Below are 23,169 nucleotides of genomic sequence, written 5' to 3' on the forward strand. Positions count from 1 at the left end.
GAAAGCCAGATCATAAACTCGCTTGGCCAGCATGGAATCCGAATACAGGGAGCTATATGAATCAACTGTTTAATAGCACCAGGCTGATACCTCCATCTTACAATAGAGATGGTCTGGTTAGTTGGAAATACTCAAAAATCCATTGGCTGAAATCCCCTACTCCCATCTCTACACCAGGGAAGGGCTTTCTAGGAGGATTGGAAATACTCTATCTTTTGAAGCATACTCCTCTACCTTGATCATGAATGGAGAGGCAATGGCAACTTTTGCGTTTACTATGTAGTTTCTTTTTCTTTGCTTTATTGCCTGATTAACGTATCTCCTTTCTGATTGACACATTTTATCTTTAGATGGTTAATATATTCCTCCTATTACTTTCAAGTTTTGCTGGCTTACAAGCATTTCTTTCTTTTGTGACTTTGCATAACTATATTCCAGTCCCAATTTCAAGTTCTTAGGTAAACCATGACTTCACCTACCATGTGCTGATATTACATATCCCAATACCAGAGTGCCATGCGTTCTTATTAGCCACATAAGAGATACATGACCACATCATAGATTTTCATGTATAATTTTAAAATGAGTACGCCAAATGAACATAAATTAAATTCGTAGTTCCATCTCGAGGGTTTGGTGACAGTGACAAATCCCTCTAACCTCTACAAGCATACCTCCTTGTTCTATTTGGTGATCTTAAACACTTTCTAATGTCTGCCCTTTACTTGTCACTAGCCAGCCCTGATGGAACTACCCTTTTCACATTCTCCCTCAAAAGCCAAAGCGCCACGGTTGTACCCTTGGAAATGGAGACAATTCTATAATCTCTAAATATGATTTCCTAATTTCCCAGGTCAGTAGAAAATTTCTTCCTGTTGTCCTGCTGTGCTTTGTCACAGCAGGTCTGCCTTTTCATTTGGAACCCTCTTTGTCACTGCCATAGTAACAAATGGAAACATTGAGAACATTTTGTGACAGGCACTGTCATTGTTCCCTGTGAAATCTCTTCCCCTGTGTCTTCCCAGTAAATGAAACTGAGAAGAAAAATCATAACAAGTAACATGAAAGGAGACCTAATCAATATGTTCCCAGTGGGCTGTCAATACCAGCCTGTGTTAATCTAATATGATTTAGTTGTATGTTTTATGGCAGCTGTAGGAATATGAACTAGACCTACAAATCATCTTTAGATTAAAAGTGAGTACACCTTTGACAGATTATACCCAGGCATGTACATATAACTCTCAGAAAAAAGACTAGAGACCTTACCCAAGGACCAACATTCTTAGGTTTAAAAAAGCTTCATTAAATGTTAAGAGCCATATATAACTTAGAATAGTTTATTTGAATGATAGTAAAGTAACTGTGCTGCCTTTAATACTTTTATTTTCAAATTTCTCATGACAGCTTTATCAGGAAAAATGTATTATCCTAAACGATATTACCTACAATATGCAAATGACTTTTAAGGCCACTTAGCAATCACAGCGTAAATAATTATCCTATTTCCCATCTAATAAAAAGGAGCATTAATTTCACTTTCTAATTCATGTTCAGAAAAGACTTTTTGTTTAAAAAAAAAAAGATTTAAGTTACCAGAGCAAGGATATTACTTCCTTTTTAAGTAGCACCTGTCTATACTTCAGAGAACCAGAGGGAATCTCTAAGTTATGTTTATATTTTCTATTCTCACCTTGCTTTTTATTCCCAAACATTTCTAACTTACTCTCCCATTCTTCTTAACTGCTGCTTCATTGTGCTGTACAAAGAAGTGGTGTAGAATTCTTCTGATTTTTTTTTTCTACACCACCCCCTGCCTTTGCTGTCAACTCAGAGGACTAGAAAATAACTTGGTGAGTGTTGAATATATCATTTCTCACACTTCTTCACCCAAAAACGAAACCTTCATATGACCCACTGTATGCAGAAGATTTACTTGTGGGTGGTAACCAAGATGATTGCTGCACACTCCTACCCCATCCCACAGCAACAACGATCCCTTTCCCTGTCTTTCACCTCTAGCAGGACATCTTTGGTGTTTGATTTCTTAAGCAGTTTCCCTTAAAACCATCAAATGAGGTATGGGATTGACTTGGTCATTAGGAATTTGAAATACACCACAGACAGCAGCTCAAGTTCACACAGGGGGGAAAGGGAAGAGAGATTCACACCTTGCACAGTCTTAGGATGCTTCACGCCATGCTACTCTGATGTTTCACATCCAGAGATTTTGATGAGTTGACATTGGACCAGGACCAAATTTCAAGAGTCTTGCTTAAGATTATTTAAGCCTTTGTGGGTCTAAAGAGGTAAAGATGATCCTCAAGCCATGACAAAAATGAGAAATAACTTTCATTAACATGGGATACAGGATGATTTTAGGATAAAGTCTGGAATTTTTCACAAACAGGAATGTTCCCTCAAAGATCTAGTATCCTGGATGGCCTCCATCTAGAAGCAATTGTAAGTAGATAATGGAATTCAAAAGACTTTGTCTTCTGGAGATTTGGATAATTCAGAGACAGTCTGAGCCATGGAGGCTATCAGACCCCAAAACTTAAATATGAACCTTACATCTCCTATATTTGATGGTTATTAAGAAATGCTTATTCTAAGAAAACAATGTTGGTATTTATAAGATTTCATTTAGTAGCAGAGGGCCAGAAGAAATGTCACAAGCAAAATACCTGAAGTTAATTTTGTTAGACAGAATTGTGATATGACAAAATATATGTATATCAGTTTCCTGGCCTACGATATTTGTGAGTCAAATGGAACTCACTTGAATCCAGTAGCAGTCCAAGCTGCTCTTACATGGATTTGGTCAATTTTACCTACCTTATCTGTCAGATTCATCCAATCTGTATCAGTTAGGTTTTGCTGCATAACACACTACCCTCAAAACTTAGTGACCTAAAACAACAACCATTTCTTTAGCTCCACAAATCTGTGAATTGCCAGCTGGGCCTAGGCTCAACTGGACAGTTCCTCTGGTCTCAGAGTTTCGAGAGATTAAGTAATTTGCCCAAGGTCACAGTGAAAGGCAGGATTCAAACTCAAAGTTTGACCCCAAAGTTCTTACCTCTGATGATTTTGTTATACTCCATTCCATTAGTATCCTCTTGTCTTCCTCTCCAAGTGAGGAAAAATAGCCAAAGTGCTTTTCTAAACACTAGTCTGTAGACTGGGGCCAATCTATGACTTAACAGATTTCATCAGTCAGTAGCAAAATGAAAAAAAGGTAGAAGCAATATAGTAAGTTTTCGTAAAGCTGAATGTATTCAATTTAAAATCTTGTCTCATAGATGTTTGAATTTGTTACAATGTGCCTTTATTGGTTTTGTAATTAATATAATCAAAATAAATGAAATCACATGTCGGTAGTACTGATGCATAGCCTGGCCAACCTTGTGACCTAGCAGAAGTCTTACCAATGGTGCATAAGTTATTACAAACAACTTCCCAAACTGTATGAAAATTTGTATGAAGTGTAATCTCTGATGTTATATGGCTGTTTACTATAAACAGGGGTCTGAATAAAACAAACAAAAATTATCAATGCAATTACTAAATTTACAGCTATTCTCACTTCAGATATGAGTTCCCAAACCTGGGGTATGAACACAGGATCTTAATTTATTTTTCATTTAATTATCCAGTTTACATTGACATTTTATAAAATTAAGATATGTATGTTTTATTTCTATCCCATGAAATAAATGGAAAATTAAAACCAGTTTCTGTCGTCAAGTGCTCTTTGAATTTTAGAACCACCCTGCTGTGAGAAATTGTCAGTTGATCAAATACAGGTTTTTGAATTGAGTTAAATAGTGACAAAATTAGTTATCTTGCTTATGAATTAGGGCATAAGTAAGCTTACTGTCATCTCCTTATTCTAACACTCTAGCAGCTATGACTTTGTCCTGGTAAGTCTTTTTGTTTTTAATTATATTGCTTAAAATGTTAATGCTGAAAGGGAGTATTTTTTAAAATCACGTTTCTGGTTTTCAGGTTTTCAAACTTTCAGTAGTGAAACTATGTTCAAATGAGGTTTTATCTGAATCAGAATGAAATGAGATTAAACAAATCCCCATTTGACCCTATCCACATTTTATCTGGTTGCTCATAAAAAGCAACTCTCTTGAATGAGTTGATGTTAGGTATGAAAACCTAACATGGTCTATTAAAAAGCCCCCATTTGATGGATGAGGAAAGGGAGTTAATTGTAAATATGCAATACTAGAAGCCAGATCTCCTGGCTCATTAATTCATGATCCAGTGATTACATGTGTTCATAACCCAAATGAAAATTGTCAGTTAAGTAGTCTGTTATATAGGCCTTTTGGAAATATATAGGTCAAGAGTTGATACCCCAAATGGATAGAAGCCTTTGATGTAGTTTTTTTGGTATGTGGGTATCCAAGATGTTTAACTTTAACAATAAACAGAAGCATATGCTAAACTTTTATTTTGGGAACCACATCAAGAGATCACACATTAGGTTTAAAATTCAGATTCTAACATTTTTGTTCCATAAGGAGGAATGATCTTTAAAGCAGTATTTTGAAAGGGGTTGGGGTGCAAGGGCACCTTCTCCATACAAGTAAAACATACTGCTTAGTACTCTTCAGGAGCTTCTTTCCTGAATTAGGGGCATAGAAAGGTTTTTTTGGTTTGGGATTTTTTTTTTTTTTTAGTTCAAATGCAATATCCCATGCCATGTTAATACAGTTTGGCAAGTTTCCATTTTCATACAGCAGAAAGAGCAGATAAGTTATCCTCATTGTTATAGCACTGACCACTGCCTATATATTATACCATACTGCTCAGTTGCTCACTTTGTGTGGGAGGATGTATTGTGCTTAGCTGTCGTGAAGGAACCTTTGCTCTGAATTGACTTCCTGTGCATGTCAGTCACTACACCATCTGACGCCACTTAGGCTTTGGTTTTCATTATGCAAATACCTGCTAGGTCAGACCTTACCCTGATAGGCACAGTAGCTTTTTAAGTTATTTCAAAATTTAATGTTTGTTGATTTCCTTTTTCCAGAAAAATCTGTGTTTTCTAACATATGAGTCACAAGTTGTTACTTAAGTTCATGACTAGTTGGTAGTCAATATGAAGTCAAAACAAAATAAAATTTTACTAACTAAACTACATAAAAAATGAAAGGAAAAAAAAAGTTTACATCTGAGCCTTTTTCAGCAGGGGGAAACCATTACTTTGTCACATCTGGGTAGTCTAAGCCAGCCAAATTGAAGTGGGAATTTCCTGCCATATGTTAGTTCTTTGAGCAACCTGTAAACATCTAAAAGAGGGTATGTGAGTTCTTGTTTGGTAGAGCTGTAGCCACTGTGGAGGCTTGCTCCTAATAGGTAGCAGACATTTTTATGTACTACCACTCGTCAGGAGGTTATGTAGCCTGACTATAGCTAACACTGTTTGCTCTTGTTAAATGCATTAATTTGGAAGGCCTAATTTGGAAGGTACAACATGAGGTCTCACCAACATTATAGCAAGAGCGAACACTGTGTTGAAATGACCTCCCAAATGTGGATGACAGAAATTTTGTTTCATTAATAAAAAGAAGGTAAGACTAAGCCACCACGGGTATTCCAGGTAACTTGAATAAGGTCATTTTATAAAGTCAATGAAGACCAAAATAAACCTCTTTATATAAAGGAAAATAAAGAATCTGAAACGGTAGGAGAAATACCAAGTATTTACATCAGCTTCCTGTTCCAGATGCACATGGGCATTAGGAAGCAAAAATTTCATTCAGAAGAGTTGTACACAAAAAGTAGAAATGCTTTATCCAGTTGAAACAAGAGACATTTTTAAGGGGGAAGAAAAGACTTTCCACATAATCTCACTGTTTTTGTCATCCTCTGTAAGGGAAAATATTGACATTTACCAGACTGTTTGCTCCAGCTTTCTGATCTCCTGCAGTTTATTTTTATAACAGCCTTATCGATGGGCCTCTTACCCAGCTCTCTAGGTTTAACTGAGTTGAGTCGATTTGTTACCACAGCTTCAAGTAGCTGTTACAGAACAAGCAAGACATCCTAATAAAGCTGTAAACGTGTTTACTCAAACAGAGTATTGATTTTACTTGGAGAGGGAGAAGCTGGTGCTTAGCACAGTGTCAGGGTGGATGAATTTCACTGCAGTTTTTCATTGTCGTCTGTCATGGTTGTGAAACACTAAGTAAAGCCATCAGAGGATAATTAGAAGTACCAGAAATTTAGCCCCTAAAATCAGTTAACCATTTGGGAGTTTCATAGCTTAATTAGCTTTTATTAAAAATTTCCTCTAGTAATAATAGTCAAGCACTTTTAATGGTGCTTTCAGGTAGAGCAAGATTTCAAGGTTGTAACTTGTTAAATGTATGAATTTAATGGCTAAAGGTTTTTCAGACTTTTTCTCATTCTAGTAATTAGGCTAACACTAGAGCACAATGTAAAGAGACAGTGATCTGTACTCATATCAGCAGAAGTACACGGTTTTTCTGAAAACTCAATTTTAAGGAAGTGATAAAGCAATTATAAAATATTTAAAACACATCCTATAAAGGAAAAAATACCCGGTTAGCATCTTTATTAAATATTTAAGTTTAAATGTTTAACCTAAATGACCTAGACACATAAAACTGTCAATGCCACCCCTGTTTTCTTAATACCTTCCTTCATTAAAGAAGAATCTAAAATATTCTAGCCTGCTGTAAGTTAGTCGTCATCTTAAAGATAAAAGTTGATTGAACAACTGTGGAAAAGACACAGGTCAGATTGAGAAGTTGCTTACCTTCTAGAGAAACTGTATTAGCTATTGAATTTGATGAAAGGTATTCATATAAACACTCTACCTGCTGTCTTGCAAATGACTAGAAAAACACCACAGTTGAAATACGTCACCTAGGATGATGAACACAAAACTGAAAATTTATTAAAAATAAGTTTTACCGTTATATTTAAAATTAGTCTTCTTCCCATATCTACAATCATTTATTCAGTGCCTTACAGTAAACTCATGCTTTCTTGAACTAGTGCCCCAGCTTGCCTAAATAACTCATAAAAATGATGATGTCTGAGGGATGAACAGTTCTAAAGCCTAGGAGTTACAGACTCTGTCAAAAAGAACAGTGGAAGGTGATGGGGAGTTTTCTTTGCCTTTGAAATGCTATATAGTTATAAGCCAAATTCTACCCTGAGTTAAGCCTTTAAGCCTTGGAGTAGCAGGTTGTAAAATTTTGTTACGTAAGTGGACACCACCAGAGCTCCTTCTTTTAATTTTTCAGAAGGTAGAGGAAGAAATTAGTTTTTCACAGTTTATTTCGATCTCTATTCTATATTGAAGTATTCAAAGACAGAGGAAAAAGAAATGATATAGATTTATGATTATAATATATCATTCTGTTTTATATATGTGCATTTCAAAATCCCCACAATACAGTAATTTATTTTGTTCTATTCAATTTTCTTAAGAATGACAACTATGTGAGGGAGCTCGTTGTCATGGAAGCGGGGGCAGGGGTGCAGGATCTAGTAGGGCAGCCATACTTTGGCTTTAAGGCACTATTTCATCAGACTCCTTTGGTCAAAGGAACAGAAACCCATTTCATCTGGCTCAGAATAAGGAATTTTTTTTAACGAAGTACATAAGCATTAAGGGAGACATTATAAAACAGTGGTTAAGACAGTGGGTCAGAAGACATGGATTTGAGTCCTTGTTCTGGCAATAACTAGTTGTGGGACTATGGACAAGTTATTTGACATCTCTGAGCCTCAGTTTTCTCATCTATAAAAATGAGGATAAAGTACCTATCTCAGTTGGGTTATAGTAAAAGCTGAATGAAATAATGTTTATAAAGGAACAGTACCTGACACATAGTAAGGATTCATATGTGTTACCTGTCATAAAAGGAATCTCAAGCAATAACCAAAACTGGACAAGTTTTTACTGAGAGTGGAGCCAGATGATGATTCTAGATTCCATCAGTTCTGGAGACCTCAGCAGCAGATATTCATGGATCTTCACTCCATTGCTTACACATTAATGTCACTCAGCTGCATTGCATGTCTGCTTCTTCCTTCCTGGTCTTTCTGGTCCTTCTTTGCTTTCCATTCTGGCTCCTGAAAGAGAACAGTAGGTTAGCTCAATTCACTTTCTGTGCCATTCATAAATAGGATACTGGAAGAACATCTGGGGTCAGATGCCCTGGCCTTGGTCCAGTTAGCAGTAAGCGTTGATTTACATGCTCCAAATACATCAACTGACCCCCTCAACAATGCTGGAGGTGAGGCAGTTTTTCTTAAAAGGGTAATGGATGGGTGGGCTCTATACACATGTATGTTTGCATGCTTTGTCTTTGCCCTTTTTCTCATACTTAGAGTTCTGAAAATGTTCCCTACAGCATGATCCATCTATCACACAATACATGGAACATCAAACAGCTTATATCTTAAGGTGGAAACCTAGGAATCATTCTTAATACCTTCCTTTCCTTTTGTCCAAACCTTCAGTGAGTTCTTTTGACTCAATTTTAAGGATATATCTCATATCTGATCTCAAATCCATCCATTTTTCTGCTTTTTCTTTTCTGCCACTTTAACTCAGGCCTGTTTTTTACTTACTACAGTAGCTTCCTAACTGAGCTCCATACTTTCAGTCTTTTTTGCCTTCTATTCCATTTTTCTACACAGTAGCCAAAGTACTCACTTTAAGGAGAAATCAAATTATTTCACTCCCCTGCTTACAACCCTTCAGTGGCTTCTAGTTGCACTTAGACTAAAAGTCTAAACTCCTATAGTGGCCTAAAAGGATCTATATGATCTCCTATCTCTGAATCTGTATTTCATGCCACTTTCACCTTTGCTTGCGTGCAGTGGCTATGCTGGTCTTCCTTAAGGACTTAGACACTTTGCACGTGGAGTTCCCTTTGCCTAATATGCTCTTCCCTACTCTACATGGCTGTGTCTTTCCCATCCTCAGTCTCAACTTAGAAGTGTTCTCTAACCATCCTATCTAACATGGGTCCCTTCACTATTCTGTACTGCTACACACAGTCGTTTTCCTTAATAGGACTTAACATTCTCTGGAATTATCTTATTTACTTTTTTATTATCTTAATTACTAACTTATTACTTCTTTAAAAATCTCCCCCATTAAAATATAAGCTTCAAGAGAGCAGGGACACTATGTGTCTTATTCACCAATGTATCCTCAGGACCCACCACAGTGCCTGGCATAGAGTAGATAGTAAATTTTCGTTGTATGAATGAATAAGTCAATTAATCACATGCATAGCTACAAACAAACTTACCTCCTACCATCAGATAGAAACCATTCTAGTCAGTATATCTAAGAACTTGGTTATTGAGGGATTTTGTCAGAAAGGGAGTGAGTCAGGAAATAGCAGGTTAGGCCATACTTTCATATCAGGTCACCTTGACTTAACATTAAACTATGCTAGAATGTATATGTGAATAATCCAGTGACAGACTGATCACAGCTACCTTTTCTTTACTGTTATTTAAAATGGATGTAGATGTGGCGAGAACACATGTGTTAGGAAAGGAAGCAAGCAGCGTTTCATATCTATTTCCCTTAATACCTGTAGTATGAATATGAAAACTGATTCTCAAGATCATAATCCTGAACATCAGTTCCTGCCGTTAATAGACAATAGCATACAGGTCAGAGGCTCCTGGCAAGATTTCATAGAACATATTGAAGTTATCCAGTAGAGCTCTAGATTCGATTTGCCAAAATGCCCAGTGGAATGTCCAGTGCCTCAAATAACAGCACCCTTGTCATGTCCTACCTAGTATCTTTACTGCTGTTTCTTACTGGGAGTGGGGTAAAATGTAGCTCCTTCACAGGAAAAGCAATGAGACTCTGGTGAAGAGCACTTGACATGAACTGAGCCTGGGACATACTCCATGTTTCATTTTCCACATAGTTTCCTAAGCTTTAAGCCACAGAATTGTTCTTAATTTTTTAAATTTCATCAGCACCCACATCAAATCACTATTTATTCTCCATCCTATCCTTATTATCTGTCACCCTAGAAGAATGGTTCTCAAACTTGAGCATGCATCAGAATCACCTGGAGGACTTGTTAAAAGATAAATTGCTAGGTCCTGTCCTCAGAGTTTCTGATTCGATAGGTCTAGGGTGGGGCTTAGGTCACACTAAAGCTGCTGGTGCAGGGACCACACTTCGAGAAACGCTCCTAGAATATTCCAGTAGACTCCTACGAGATCTCTCTGCCACCAGTCTCTTTCCTAGTAAATTCATGCTCCACACTTCTGCCAGGATTATTTTTAAAGTATTTATGTGGCTTTCTCTCCTAAAACTATAAAATCCTCAAGGATTAACACTATGTTTTATCCATCTTTGAATCCTTTGGTGTCTAGCACAGTACCTAGTGATGGTAGACATTCAATAAATGTTGGTTGATTGAATAAATCAAAATACTTTTGATAGCGTTCTAGGTTTTTACTTTATTTTCATTTGCTTCTTACACAAGTTTGCATATGTATACAAGTGTCAGAGTGGTAGTGGCATAAGTCTAGTAAATTGAGGATTCAGATTAGTCAACATTTTAATTTATATCTTATTCTGTCTCTTAAAGTAAGCACAGGTAATAATAATAAAACTACAGCCTTTAAAAAAAAGTACAGCCTTTAAGTTTACTGTCTCATGTGCCGTGTGGCAGCATATATCTGGTAACCATTGGTTTAGAAGGTACAGCAGGCCAGTCTAAGAGAGCCCATAAAATCATCACTAAAGTGTAGATATCTAAGAAAGATGGAGAATGAACAAAGAACTGAAAAATCAAATTGATCCAGAAATGACAGCAAATTTTTTACAGGGAAAAGGACAGGGAGAATATAGAATTCAGCACTCTTAGTTGCTGTAAAATATTATATCAGGTTTGCTTTAATTACATGATAATGCCTCTGAGAACAAAGGTAATTACATGATAACTTATGTTACTACTCCCACATTATCTCTTAATAACTATGTAATTAACTTGTCACTACTGTACAGTGTGTAGTTCGATATTACTCTTGTATAAAGAACATTGATAAATTAAATGAATAAGTTGGGGTGGGGTGAGGGATGGAGACAGTAGGGGAAAGCATAGTATTATAGCAATCTGGAATGCAAATGGTTCATTAGATCATCGACCCAGTCCTCAAGGCTCTGAACCAAAGCCGTGGAGATTACCAAAAGTGTCTGAAGTGAATCATGTAGCTTTCTGAAGACAGCAAACGTAAAATATAGTAGGTTCACCAAGCAATGAAATAGATAAGTGAGTATGGGATATAAGGCATATACTTTTATGTTTTGAGCGGTTTTTATTTTTAAGTATTAGGAATTTTTTTTAACACAAATATAGATCAATGGAACAGGATAGAAAGCCCGGAGATAAACCCATGCACGTATGGTCACCTTATTTTTGATAAAGGAGGCAAGAATATACAATGGAGAAAAGAAAGCCTCTTCAATAAGTGGTGCTGGGAAAACTGGACAGCTACAGGTAAAAGAATGAAATTAGAACACTCCCTAACACCATACACAAAAATAAACTCAAAATGGATTAAAGACCTAAATGTAAGGCCAGACACTATAAAATTCTTAGAGGAAAACATAGGCAGAACACTCTATGACATAAATCACAGCAAGATCCTTTTTGACCCACCTCCTAGAGAAATGGAAATAAAAGCAAAAATAAACAAATGGGACCTAATGAAACTTAAAAGCTTTTGCACAGCAAAGGAAACCATAAACAAGATGAAAAGACAGCCCTCAGAATGGGAGAAAATATTTGCTAATGAAGCAGCTGACAAAGGATTAATCTCCAAAATATACAAGCAGCTCATGCAGCTCAACATCAAAAAACAAACAACCCAATCCAAAAATGTGCAGAAGACCTAAATAGACATTTCTCCAAAGAAGATATACAGGTTGCCAACAAACACATGAAAGGATGCTCAACATCACTAATCATTAGAGAAATGCAAATCAAAACTATAATGAGATACCATCTCACACCAGTCAGAATGGCCATCATCAAAAAGTCTACAAAAAACAAATGCTGGAGAGGGTGTGGAGAAAAGGGAACCCTCTTGCACTGTTGGTGGGAATGTAAATTGATACAGCCACTATGGAGAACAGTATGGATGTTCCTTAAAAAACTAAAAATAGAATTACCGTACGACCCAGCAGTCCCACTACTGGGCATATACCCTGAGAAAACCATAATTCAAAAAGAGTCATGTACCACAATGTTCATTGCAGCTCTATTTACAATAGCCAGCACATGGAAGCAACCTAAGTGTCCATCGACAGATGAATGGATAAAGAAGATGTGGCACATATATACAAGGGAATATTACTCAGCCATAAAAAGAAATGAAATTGAGTTACTTGTAATGAGGTGGCTGGACCTAGAGTCTGTCATACAGAGTAAAGTAAGTCAGAAAGAGAAAAACAAATACCATATGCTAACACATATATATGGAATCTAAAAAAAAAAAAAAAATGGTTATGATGAACCTAGGGGCAGGACAGGAATAAAGACGCAGACGTAGAGAATGGACTTTAGGACACAGGAAAGGGGAAGGGTAAGCTGGGACGAAGTGAGAGAGTACCATTGATATATATACACTACCAAATGTAAAACAGATAGCTAGTGGGAAGCAGCTGCATCCCACAGGGAGATCAGTTCGGTGCTTTGTGACCACCTAGAGGGGTGGGTTAGGGAGAGTGGGAGGGAGATGCAAGAGGGAGGAGATATGGGGATATATGTATATGTACAGCTGATTCACTTTATAAAGCAGAAACTAACACACCATTGTAAAGCAATTATACTCCAATAAAGATGTTTTAAAAAATTTTTTTAATTAAAAAAATTTTTTACAGAATTTTTTTTTTAATGGAAAAAACATTCTTTCACCCATATCGTTTAAGCAGCATCTTGAGTTCGTATGTGTGGCCTATAGGGTGAGTATATGCAGCTCCAGGAACTCTTCATTCATTGCTGATAGGAATGCAAAGTGGTACAGCCACTTTGGAAGACAGTTTAGCAGTTTCTTACAAAACACAGTCTTATCAAAAAAAACCAAAAAACAAAAACCAAAAAACACAGTCTTTTATGATCCAGCAATCATGCTCCTTGGTTGCCCAAATGAGTTGAAAACTTATGTCCACATAAAAACCTGCACACAAATGTTTATAGCACTCTTTTCTTAATTGACAAAACTTAGAAGCAGCCAGGATATCCTTCAATAGGTAACTGGATAAACAAACTGTGGTAATATCCATACAATATTATTTACCAACGAGCTATCAAGCCATGAAAAGACAAAGGAAACTCAAATACAGCATGCTAAATGAAAGAATCCAATTTGAAAGGGCTACAAATTGTACAAATCCAACTATATGACATTCTGAAAAGGCAAAACTATGAAGACAGTAAAAATATCAGTGATTGTCAAGGGCTGAGGGGGGAGTGAGAGGGATGAATAGGTAGAGTACAGGAGTTTTTTGAGCAGTTAAAGCTATTCTGTGTGGTATTGTAATGGTGCATAACAAATCATTATACAGTTTCAAATCAAATAGAATGAACGACACCGAGTGAACCCTAGCATAAACCATGGACTTTCGTGAATCATTATTGGCTCATTAATTGTAGCAAGGTACCACACTAATGCAAGATGTTGATGATAGGGGAAACTGAGGGATGGGAAGATGAGAGGGAATACAGGAACCCTGTACTTTCTGTTCAATTTTTCTGTAAACCTAAAACTTCTCTGAAAAATAGTCTATTACTTTAAAAAACAAAAAAGGCCAAAATGGAAAAACCTTTCTTCCACCCACCTCATTTTACCAATATCTTCAGTTTGTGTGTGTGCCTTATGTTTCCCAACTTCATCAGTTACAGTGTTCTGAGACACTAAGGCCAGTGTCCTATGGCCAGTGACCTCACCATTTTTACCAAAAGCTTGTTTTATTGATATCACATAATGACCACGCTATCCAAGTACAGTGATCCTTTCTGCTTAATTCTGTGAGGAATTCTCCCAGAATCTCTGCTAGGGAAACATTGGTCCTTGAATTTCCATTTCAAAAGATGCAGACTGATTTATTTGGCATATGCCTTCTAAAGATGAAGACTTCATGTGGGGAAGAAAGATTGTGCTAAGGTTCCCTCAAAAACTCTCTAAGATGCCTCCTCTAACACTGCCTGTGTTTCCCTAAGCCTAAGGGTACAGAAAGTAGTGAAGATCTTTAGTTTTGAGGAATCTTTCTAAGAGTGACCAATTTCATTGTACTTAACACTGATGCTTATACTGATTTACTTTGCAGAAAGCTCTGTTCCCAAGTGGCTACAATTATTAATAAACTCTAAAAGCATGAATGGAAAACTGTCAGAATAAAATATCACTTAGCTGAAATTCTTGAATGTGTTGTTCTTAACCATTTATCTGAATAGCTAAATGTTCCCATGTGATTCTTTAAAATAATGTTTGTTGGCTTTTTTTCTGATTATAAAAGTAATATTGCTTATTATAGAATATTTAGGAAATAAAAGTAAACAGAAAATAAAAATCGTCTCTGAAATCTGGAAATGATAATAATTTTTCAGACACATAAGAATTTTGCTTTTTTACTGTTTTGAATAAACATGTTTCTAAAATGCATTGCAAAGATTTGACCAAAGAGCAAAAATGGAAGAAAACACATGTAAGAATTTAATAAAGTCAGGATGAGTACAGGAGTACTCTGTACTATCTTCGCAACTCTTTTTTAAATCTAAAATTATTTCAAAATAAAATGTTTAAAAATCATAGGAACAGGGCGGATTGCTTAAGATATGGTAGTGGAACAAAAATACAACTCTTTGGGAAAAACGAAGGTTGATCACTCCCAATTATCATACTCAATATCTCGATGGAGTAAAAAAGTTAAATGAGCGTTAAGTGAACTAAGAGAAAATATAAGGTAATATTTCTTTGACCTCATGGTATGGAAGACCTTTCTCAGCCTAAATTCAGTGGAAAAATTATTAAAGAAAAGATAAATATATTGATGTAACAATAGAAATAAAAGGCAAATGACAAAATAACAGGAAGTATTCACAACATATGTAGTAGACAAACTGGGAGAATATCTCTTACAAATCAGTAAAAGAAGAGAAATACCCCAATAGGAAAATAGGTAAAAGCTGTCATCAGACAGTTCATAAAAAGAAGAAATACAAATGGTCAGTAGGCATACAAACAAAAAAAGTTTTCAACCTCCCTAATAAACAAATAACTGTAAGTTAAAACAAGATTCTGCCTTTCACTTTTCAGATTATCAAACAATTTTTTTATAGCAAGACTGCTATTGGGTATATACATTAATAAGATAATTTTGAAAAGGAGTTTGGCAATGTGGATATAAAGCCTTAAAATTAATTACCCTTAAAGAAATTTATCCTAAGGAAATTAAAATTTTTAAATGTGCACAATGATAAATGTTATTAAAATGTTATAAAGATATTCACTACAGTGTTAATTATGGTAGAAAACAAAATTGGAAAAAAACTAAATATCCAAAAATGGGATTAAGTAAATTATGCTACATCCACATTTAAAATGCATGGTCTCTAAGAATATTTAAAGGTATGGGAAAATGTTTCTAATCTACTTTTTATTGCAGAAATAACACCTATAAGCAGTAGAAAATACAACAGCACAAAAAGGAGATACATATATATATATATCATAGAAGTAGTGTATTTATATATAATGAAAAGTAAACATTGCTCCTACCCCAGTCCACTAATTCCCCTCCATGAGGTAGCTTTGGTTGCTAGTTTCTGTTGAATCCACCCAGAAATATCCTGTGCTTGTGCAACTTTGTATATGAATACATATCCCAGTTTTCATCGAATGAAAGTATACTGGGCTTACTGTTCAATCTCTTGATTTTTCATTTACTCGTATCTTGGAGGTTGTTTCTTAGCAGCACATGAAGATCTAACTCATTCTAGTTGACTGCTTTCTATTATTCCATTGCCTGGATTTAACTAGTCCCCTCTTCAAATTGTTGGATTTTTTTTAGACATAAGCTGTGTAACCATATTTGATGATAATCAGAAAAGCTAACTCATCCTTTTTACTGTGAATGTTGAATGAATAGTAATGGAGTCTACTGGGTTTTTAGTTCCAGCCACCATGAAAACTATTAGTGGAGGAACTATATGGAAAAGAAAAAATTGATCTGTAGACTTTGTTCATTTCCTTTTAAAATATCCCTAGCTCTTAAGTGTCTTCATTAAGGCTTTCATACCTACTGACGATATTTCTCAGTTCTCTGTAAATGACACTAAGAAAATTCTAAATGTTATATCTCTTCTACAGTAACTACATGGAAGTTAGGAAATCACATTGCCTTTTGCCCACACCAGCCATCCCACCTCTATGTGCTTTGAGGAAAAAACTAGCTTAGCACCTCTGCACAGTTTAAATTATGTCTCAGGCCTCGTCTCCGACACTGGATTCAGTTATGCTAAAATTGATCACTCTATTTATTTTTTTAACATCTTTATTGGAGTATAATTGCTTTACAATGTTGTGTTAGTTTCTGCTGTATAACAAAGTGAATCAGCTGTATGTATACATGTATCGCCATATCCCCTCCCTTTTGCGTCTCCCTCCCCCCCATCCCTATCCCACCCCTCTAGGTAGTCACAAAGCACCAAGCTGATCTCCCTGTAGGATGCAGCTGCTTCCCACTGGCTGTCTATTTTACATTTGGTAGTGTATATATGTCAGTGCTACTCTCTCATTTCGTCCCAGCTTATCCTTCCCCCTCCCCGTGTCCTCAAGTCCATTCTCTGTGTTGGCGTCTTTATTCCTGTCCTGCCCTTAGGTTCTTCAGAACCAATTTTTTTTTGTAGATTCCATATATACGTGTTAGCATACAGTATTTGTTTTTCTCTTTCTGACTTACTTCACTCTGTATGACAGACTCTAGGTCCAGCCACTTCATTACAAATAACTCAATTTCATTTCTTTTTATGGCTGAGTAATATTCCCTTGTATATATGTGCCACATCTTCTTTATCCATTCATCTGTCGATGGACACTTAGGTTGCTTCCATGTGCTGGCTATTGTAAATAGAGCTGCAATGAACATTGTGGTACATGACTTCTTGAATTTTGGTTTTCTCAGGGTATATGCCCAGTAGTGGGACTGCTGGGTCGTATGGTAGTTCTATTTTTAGTTTTTTAAGGAACCGCCATACTGTTCTCCATAGTGGCTGTATCAATTTACATTCCCACCAACAGTGCAAGAGGGTTCCCTTTTCTCCACACCCTCTCCAGCATTTGTTGCTTGTAGATTTTTTTTTTTTTTAAAGCACTTTTCTTTTTTATAACTACTTTATTTATTTATTTTATTTTTTATTTTTTTGGCTGTGTTGGGTCTTCGGCTCATGCGAGGGCTTTCTCTAGTTGAGGCAAGTGGGGGCCACTCTTCATCGCGGTGCGGGGACCACTCTTCATCGCGGTGCGCGGGCCTTTCACCATCGCGGCCCCTCCCGTCGCGGGGCACAGGCTCCAGACGCGCAGGCTCAGTAGTTGTGGCTCACGGGCCCAGCCGCTCCGTGGCATGTGGGATCTTCCCAGACCAGGGCTCGAACCCGTGTCCCCTGCATTAGCAGGCAGATTCTCAACCACTGCGCCACCAGGGAAGCCCGCTTGTAGATTTTTTGATGATGGCCATTCTGACTGGTGTGAGATGATATCTCATTATAGTTTTGATTTGCATTTCTCTAATGATTAGTGATGTTGAGCATCCTTTCATGTGTTTGTTGGCAACCTGTATATCTTCTTTGGAGAAATGTCTATTTAGGTCTTCTGCACATTTTTGGATTGGGTTGTTTGTTTTTTGATGTTGAGCTGCATGAGCTGCTTGTATATTTTGGAGATTAATCCTTTGTCAGTTGCTTCGTTAGCAAATATTTTCTCCCATTCTGAGGGCTGTCTTTTCGTCTTGTTTATGGTTTCCTTTGCTGTGCAAAAGCTTTTAAGTTTCATTAGGTCCCATTTGTTTATTTTTGCTTTTATTTCCATTTCTCTAGGAGGTGGGTCAAAAAGGATCTTGCTGTGATTTATGTCATAGAGTGTTCTGCCTGTGTTTTCCTCTAAGACTTTTATAGTGTCTGGCCTTACATTTAGGTCTTTAATCCATTTTGAGTTTATTTTTGTGTATGGTGTTAGGGAGTGTTCTAATTTCATTCTTTTACCTGTAGCTGTCCAGTTTTCCCAGCACCACTTATTGAAGAGGCTTTCTTTTCTCCATTGTATATCCTTGCCTCCTTTATCAAAGATAAGGTGACCATATGTGCAGATCACTCTCTTTAACATCAGTAAAAGAAAATTCCAAATGAAATTTACCAGAAGGTGACAAGCTGTACCAGTTGTTAATGGACAGAGGTTTATTCTGAGAGCTCTGGGTCTGTGATTGTTCCAGGATTCAGAGCCAGCTGATACTAGCCCTAGGAACCAAATTCAGTGTCATTGAGAAGCCTTCACCTACCTTGTGCCTCAACAGCTGGAGACCCAAGGTCCATGACTTGGTCTAAAGTTGGGGAAAGTCTGAGAGGCCCTGGGATAAGCCTATCTGTAAAAGGATCAGAGGGGAGTTAGAGGTCACAGAGAGAATGAACCAAAGTAAAAAGGTAACAACAATCGCCTCAGCATATGAGTTCTTGATTTGGAAACCTGTATTGATGTTTCTTGTTCTCCAGTGTTATGCCTCCTGTTCCTCTTCTCATGGCTGTGCTGAAAGGCATATATGCAGAGCCTTACCCTTCATTTTCAACATGATGTACTGACAAGGACCGTAAGCTAATGGCTCCCAAAAAAGAGCTTCTAAGGTACTTTTTCATATTGAGTACACAAGCCAAGTCAGTTATTTAAGATTTTAATTCTTGACTTCTTGTTAGGCCCAAAATCTTTAGTAAAAGAGTGCAAAATTCTTTTTTAAATTTATCTGCAAGCCATATTTATCTGCTATAGTGTCTGCCAACCACACTTTTTATAATTCACCACAGTCAGTGAATGAAATATGAGTAAGCACTTTGTTTACTTACTGGCACAGAATTTGTATATATTAATAGCATATTGTCATTATTTGTATTTTTCCTACCTAAAAAATACTTTATTGGAATAATATCCTAAAAATGCAGAGAACTTTTAAAAATTAGGGGCGGGGGGGGCAGAGGAGACCAAAAATTCTATAGAAAAATAAGCAAAATATCAGAATAAACAACTCACAGAAAGAGATTTGTTCTTTACACATATAAAAAGATGTTCAACCTCACCCATAGTAAGAAAAATGCAAATTAAAGTTACATTGAGATATTGTTTCTAACCCATCAGATTGGCAAAAATTCAGAAGCTTGGCAGTATACTCTCTTGTTGAGGCTGTGGGGAAGCAGACACCCTCAAACATGACTAGTGGAAATGCAAAACAGTTCAACCCCAAAGAGGGGGAATTTGGCAATATCTAACAAAACTGCTTATGTATTTACCCTTCAACCCAGAAAATTCTACTTGTAGAAATTTATCCCAAAGATAACACACACACACCCAACAACACAAAAATATGTATGCAAAATGTTATTCATTACAGAATTATTTGTAATTTCAAAGCATTAGAAACTATGTGAACATTCACACATAGGAGATGGAGTGAATAAACTATGGTATATCCATACAATATGGTGCTATGCAGCTGTAAAAATGAATGAGGAGAATCTCTATGTATTAATATGCAGTGATTTCCAGTTGGTGTTTTAAGTGAAAAAAGCAAAGTGCAAAAGGGCATGTATTCTATGCTACCTCCTTTTGCGTAAGAAAGAAGAGGAAATAAGAAAATGCACATATATCTGCTTACCTTTACAAAAATAAACAACAGGAAGACAAACCAGAAAACAGTGAAATTGGGTACATACATTGGGGACGGGCACAGAGGGGCACAGGGTAAAAGGAAATGACACTTCTCTGAGTATACCTTTTTTAGAGTTTTTACTTGGAAACATGTTAATATTCTACATATTTTTAAAGACATTAAATTAACAAGGATGAAAGTGGGGAACGAAAACTGAAAGCAAACTGAAACGCATGACCCCAACATTTTTTTCAGTCTTAAGTAAAGTGAACCATTCTAAAGTGGAGTAAAAAAGAGAACCAATCTAAAGAGCAAACTGAACACAGTATTTGAGTACATTGGAGAACAGCAAACCAATTCCAAACTCTTTTTAGTAGATTTGGGTTTTCGTAGAATAAGTGGTGAAGCAATTTTGAAGCTGTTTTAGAGACATTTCAAAACTGAGCCAATTGTAGATCAACTTATACTCCAATTAAAAAAAAAACTGAGCCAATAAATAAATGTGTTGATATTGTTGGGAACTAGGGTTTTCACTATAGAAGAAAGTACAAAATCATTTTAATGGAAGGGGGGAAGGTAAGAAAGAACTCTGTGGGGATGGATTGGAATTGGAAATATTGGTGTCAACTCAATTTCTAAAATAGGTCTGTGTGTATATGTATACATATGTACACATTTATGTCTGTAAGTATGTATATCTGTGCATGTGTGTACATGCATACTTCCTAGCTCAATTCGCTGACAGAGTTCAAAAGCAAAGAATGCACTTACCACCCACACTTTGGTCTCTAATACCATTCCACCCTAATAGGAAATAGGTATCCTTGGAAAAATGGCTGATTCCAGGGCTGGGATAGGGTGGGTTTAAGAGCCCAGAACATAATGCCAGAAAGTAAGGAAGTGCTCAAAAATAGTGTGAGGGCACGTCCAAGGACACCTGAGCCAGCTTGAAGGTGCTCCTACTGGCAAAAAGTGGGACATTTTGATCACCAAATTAAGGGCTATAATGAATTATAAACCATTGATTAAAAAACAAAAGTCTGTGCTCCTTATTGATAAATAAATAGATTAAAAATAATAAATGGGAGAAAAGGTAAGATCTTGCATATAGTAAAATGCCAGAAGCTGACTGGTAAATGTGAAAGGAGTGCTGGAGTTAGAAATTCATCACAGTTTAAGTTGCTTCAGTTAAGAATCATGAGTGAATACTAAATCTGGGAGAAGAGATTGGGATTCTTGATGGGGAGTAGCATATTTGCATGGTATTAAACTGTCTACCAACAGACTCCCTGTTAGATGCAAGGGAAAATATAACTATACAATGGAGAAATAGGACAACACCTTGATCAGGTGATCAAAATTGTCACCAGTGAACAGCAGCCAGACATAATATGCTCCTAAATCTGTGATACCCTGAGAAGAATAACATAATTTTTCTAGTATGCTGGTCAGGAACGCATAGTCTGAATTAATCATGAGGAAATACCAAACAAACCAAAATGAGAATCACTCTATTAAATACAGAGTAGGGGAAGACTGTATTCTTTGAAAATGTCCTTCTCACAAAAGTCAAAGAAAGACTGAGGAAATGTTCAAGATAAAGGAGACTAAAAATATGACAAATCCTAGACTAAGTTCTATCCTAGAAGGAAGAAAAATGCTATAAAGGACATTATTGGGTCATTGACAAAACTGGAATATGGACAGTCGATTAGATAACAGTATTCTAACAGTGTTACTGAAGTTGATGACTATGGTTATGTAAGAGAATAGCCTTATTCTCAGGGAAGACACATAGATATATTTAAAGGTAAAGGGAGATGACAGATGCAACTTCCTCTCAAATAGTTTGGGGGAAGATTGTATAAAAAGAGAGCATGTGCATAGAAGGAACAAAATGTTGACAATAAGTGCATCCCGGTAAAGGATATGTGGGTACTATTTGCGTTGTTTTTATTCCTGCAGGTTTTCTCTGAATTTGAAATTATTTCCAAATACAGTTTTTTAAAAATACATTTTAGGCCAGCTAATAATTAAAATCTAAGCTTAAAAAATTATATTGCAAAACATTATGCTAAGTGAAATAAGCCAGACACAAAAGGCCAAATATTGCATGATCCTACTCATGGGAAGTAGCCAGAGTAGGCAAATTCATAGAGACAGAAAGAATAGCATTTACCAGAGGCCACGAGTAGGGGGAATGGAGAGTTTAATGAGTATAGTTTCTGTTGGAGTGATGAAAAAGTTCTGGAAATCGATAGAGGTGATGGTTACACAGCATTGCAAAATGTACTTAATGCCATGAATTGTACACTTAAAAATGGTCAAAATGGTAATTTTTAGGTTATGTATATTTTACACAATAAAAAATGTATCTTGGGGATGTTTAATTCCTATTATAAAAGGATTCCCTATGATTCTTTAATATAATATAAGGGAGCTTTAATATATTAAATATATTAATATATTATAATATAATATAAGCTCCCTTTATTTAAACTATTTTATACAACTTTTGAAGATTCACACCAGCTACTTTATGAAGGTTCCACTTATAATTGATTGTATAACATCTGTAGTTCATCTCAGTTCGTTTTTTAAAATAGATTATTAAAGAACTGATATTCACCTGGGGCAAAGGTCTTAGCTTTTTTCTGCATCCAGGTTTTCCACTTGTCAAAGGAAATGTCTCTTCAGGGGACTTCAGTCATCAGCTTGCTCTTCTCTTAGAAAGAGGATGCTGGTATTTAGGCTTCACAAAAATATTTCATAAACATAAGCTTTCTCTTCTCTCAAAGAACATACCAGGAGGAATGAGGAAAACAGATGTTCCTTATAATTCTTCTGATAGACGTGTTTCCATTGTAAGCTGATCCGACTAAATTTGGCATCTGCTCCATTCACTGTGTGGGCTGAGCAGTTTAGTCTCACAGTTTGGCTGAAAGTTAATATCGACCTTTGACTGTTACCTGAAAACCCATTGATAAAATACTCTTACTAAATCTCTTGAGAGAGTGATTTCACATTCTAAGCAAACGTCTTCAAAATACATCACTCCATTAACCAAATTAATTATTCTTAGGTTGGGCGTACTTATTTATTTTATTGAATACAGAGCATTCCCCAAATCTGACAGGGAGAAGCCTGTGTGGTCAGAATGGTAGAAGAGAAAGAACATAAATCTCTTATAATGCTCTGTACAGGTCACTACA

At 36.3% G+C, this 23,169-nt stretch overlaps 1 protein-coding gene across 12 annotated transcripts in view; it reads left to right on the forward strand.

The window, feature by feature from the left end:
• Window positions 1-23,169, forward strand: part of ADK (adenosine kinase) — a 499,862-nt gene that overhangs the window by 472,211 nt on the left and 4,482 nt on the right. For 2 of the 12 annotated variants that reach the window (XR_014249407.1, XM_082408790.1), the window contains one exon: window positions 18,813-18,941. The exons of the other annotated variants lie outside the window; for them this stretch is intronic. Coding sequence is in view for 1 of the 2 variants with exons in the window: in XM_082408790.1 (XP_082264916.1) it covers window positions 18,813-18,899 (87 nt within the window). In the remaining variant the exon portion in view is untranslated. The remainder of the gene's footprint in view (window positions 1-18,812; window positions 18,942-23,169) is intronic. 12 annotated transcript variants of the gene reach the window in all.

The sequence above is a fragment of the Balaenoptera borealis genome (genome assembly GCF_965194805.1).
Source record: "Balaenoptera borealis genome assembly, chromosome: 10".
Taxonomy (NCBI): Eukaryota; Metazoa; Chordata; class Mammalia; order Artiodactyla; family Balaenopteridae; genus Balaenoptera; species Balaenoptera borealis.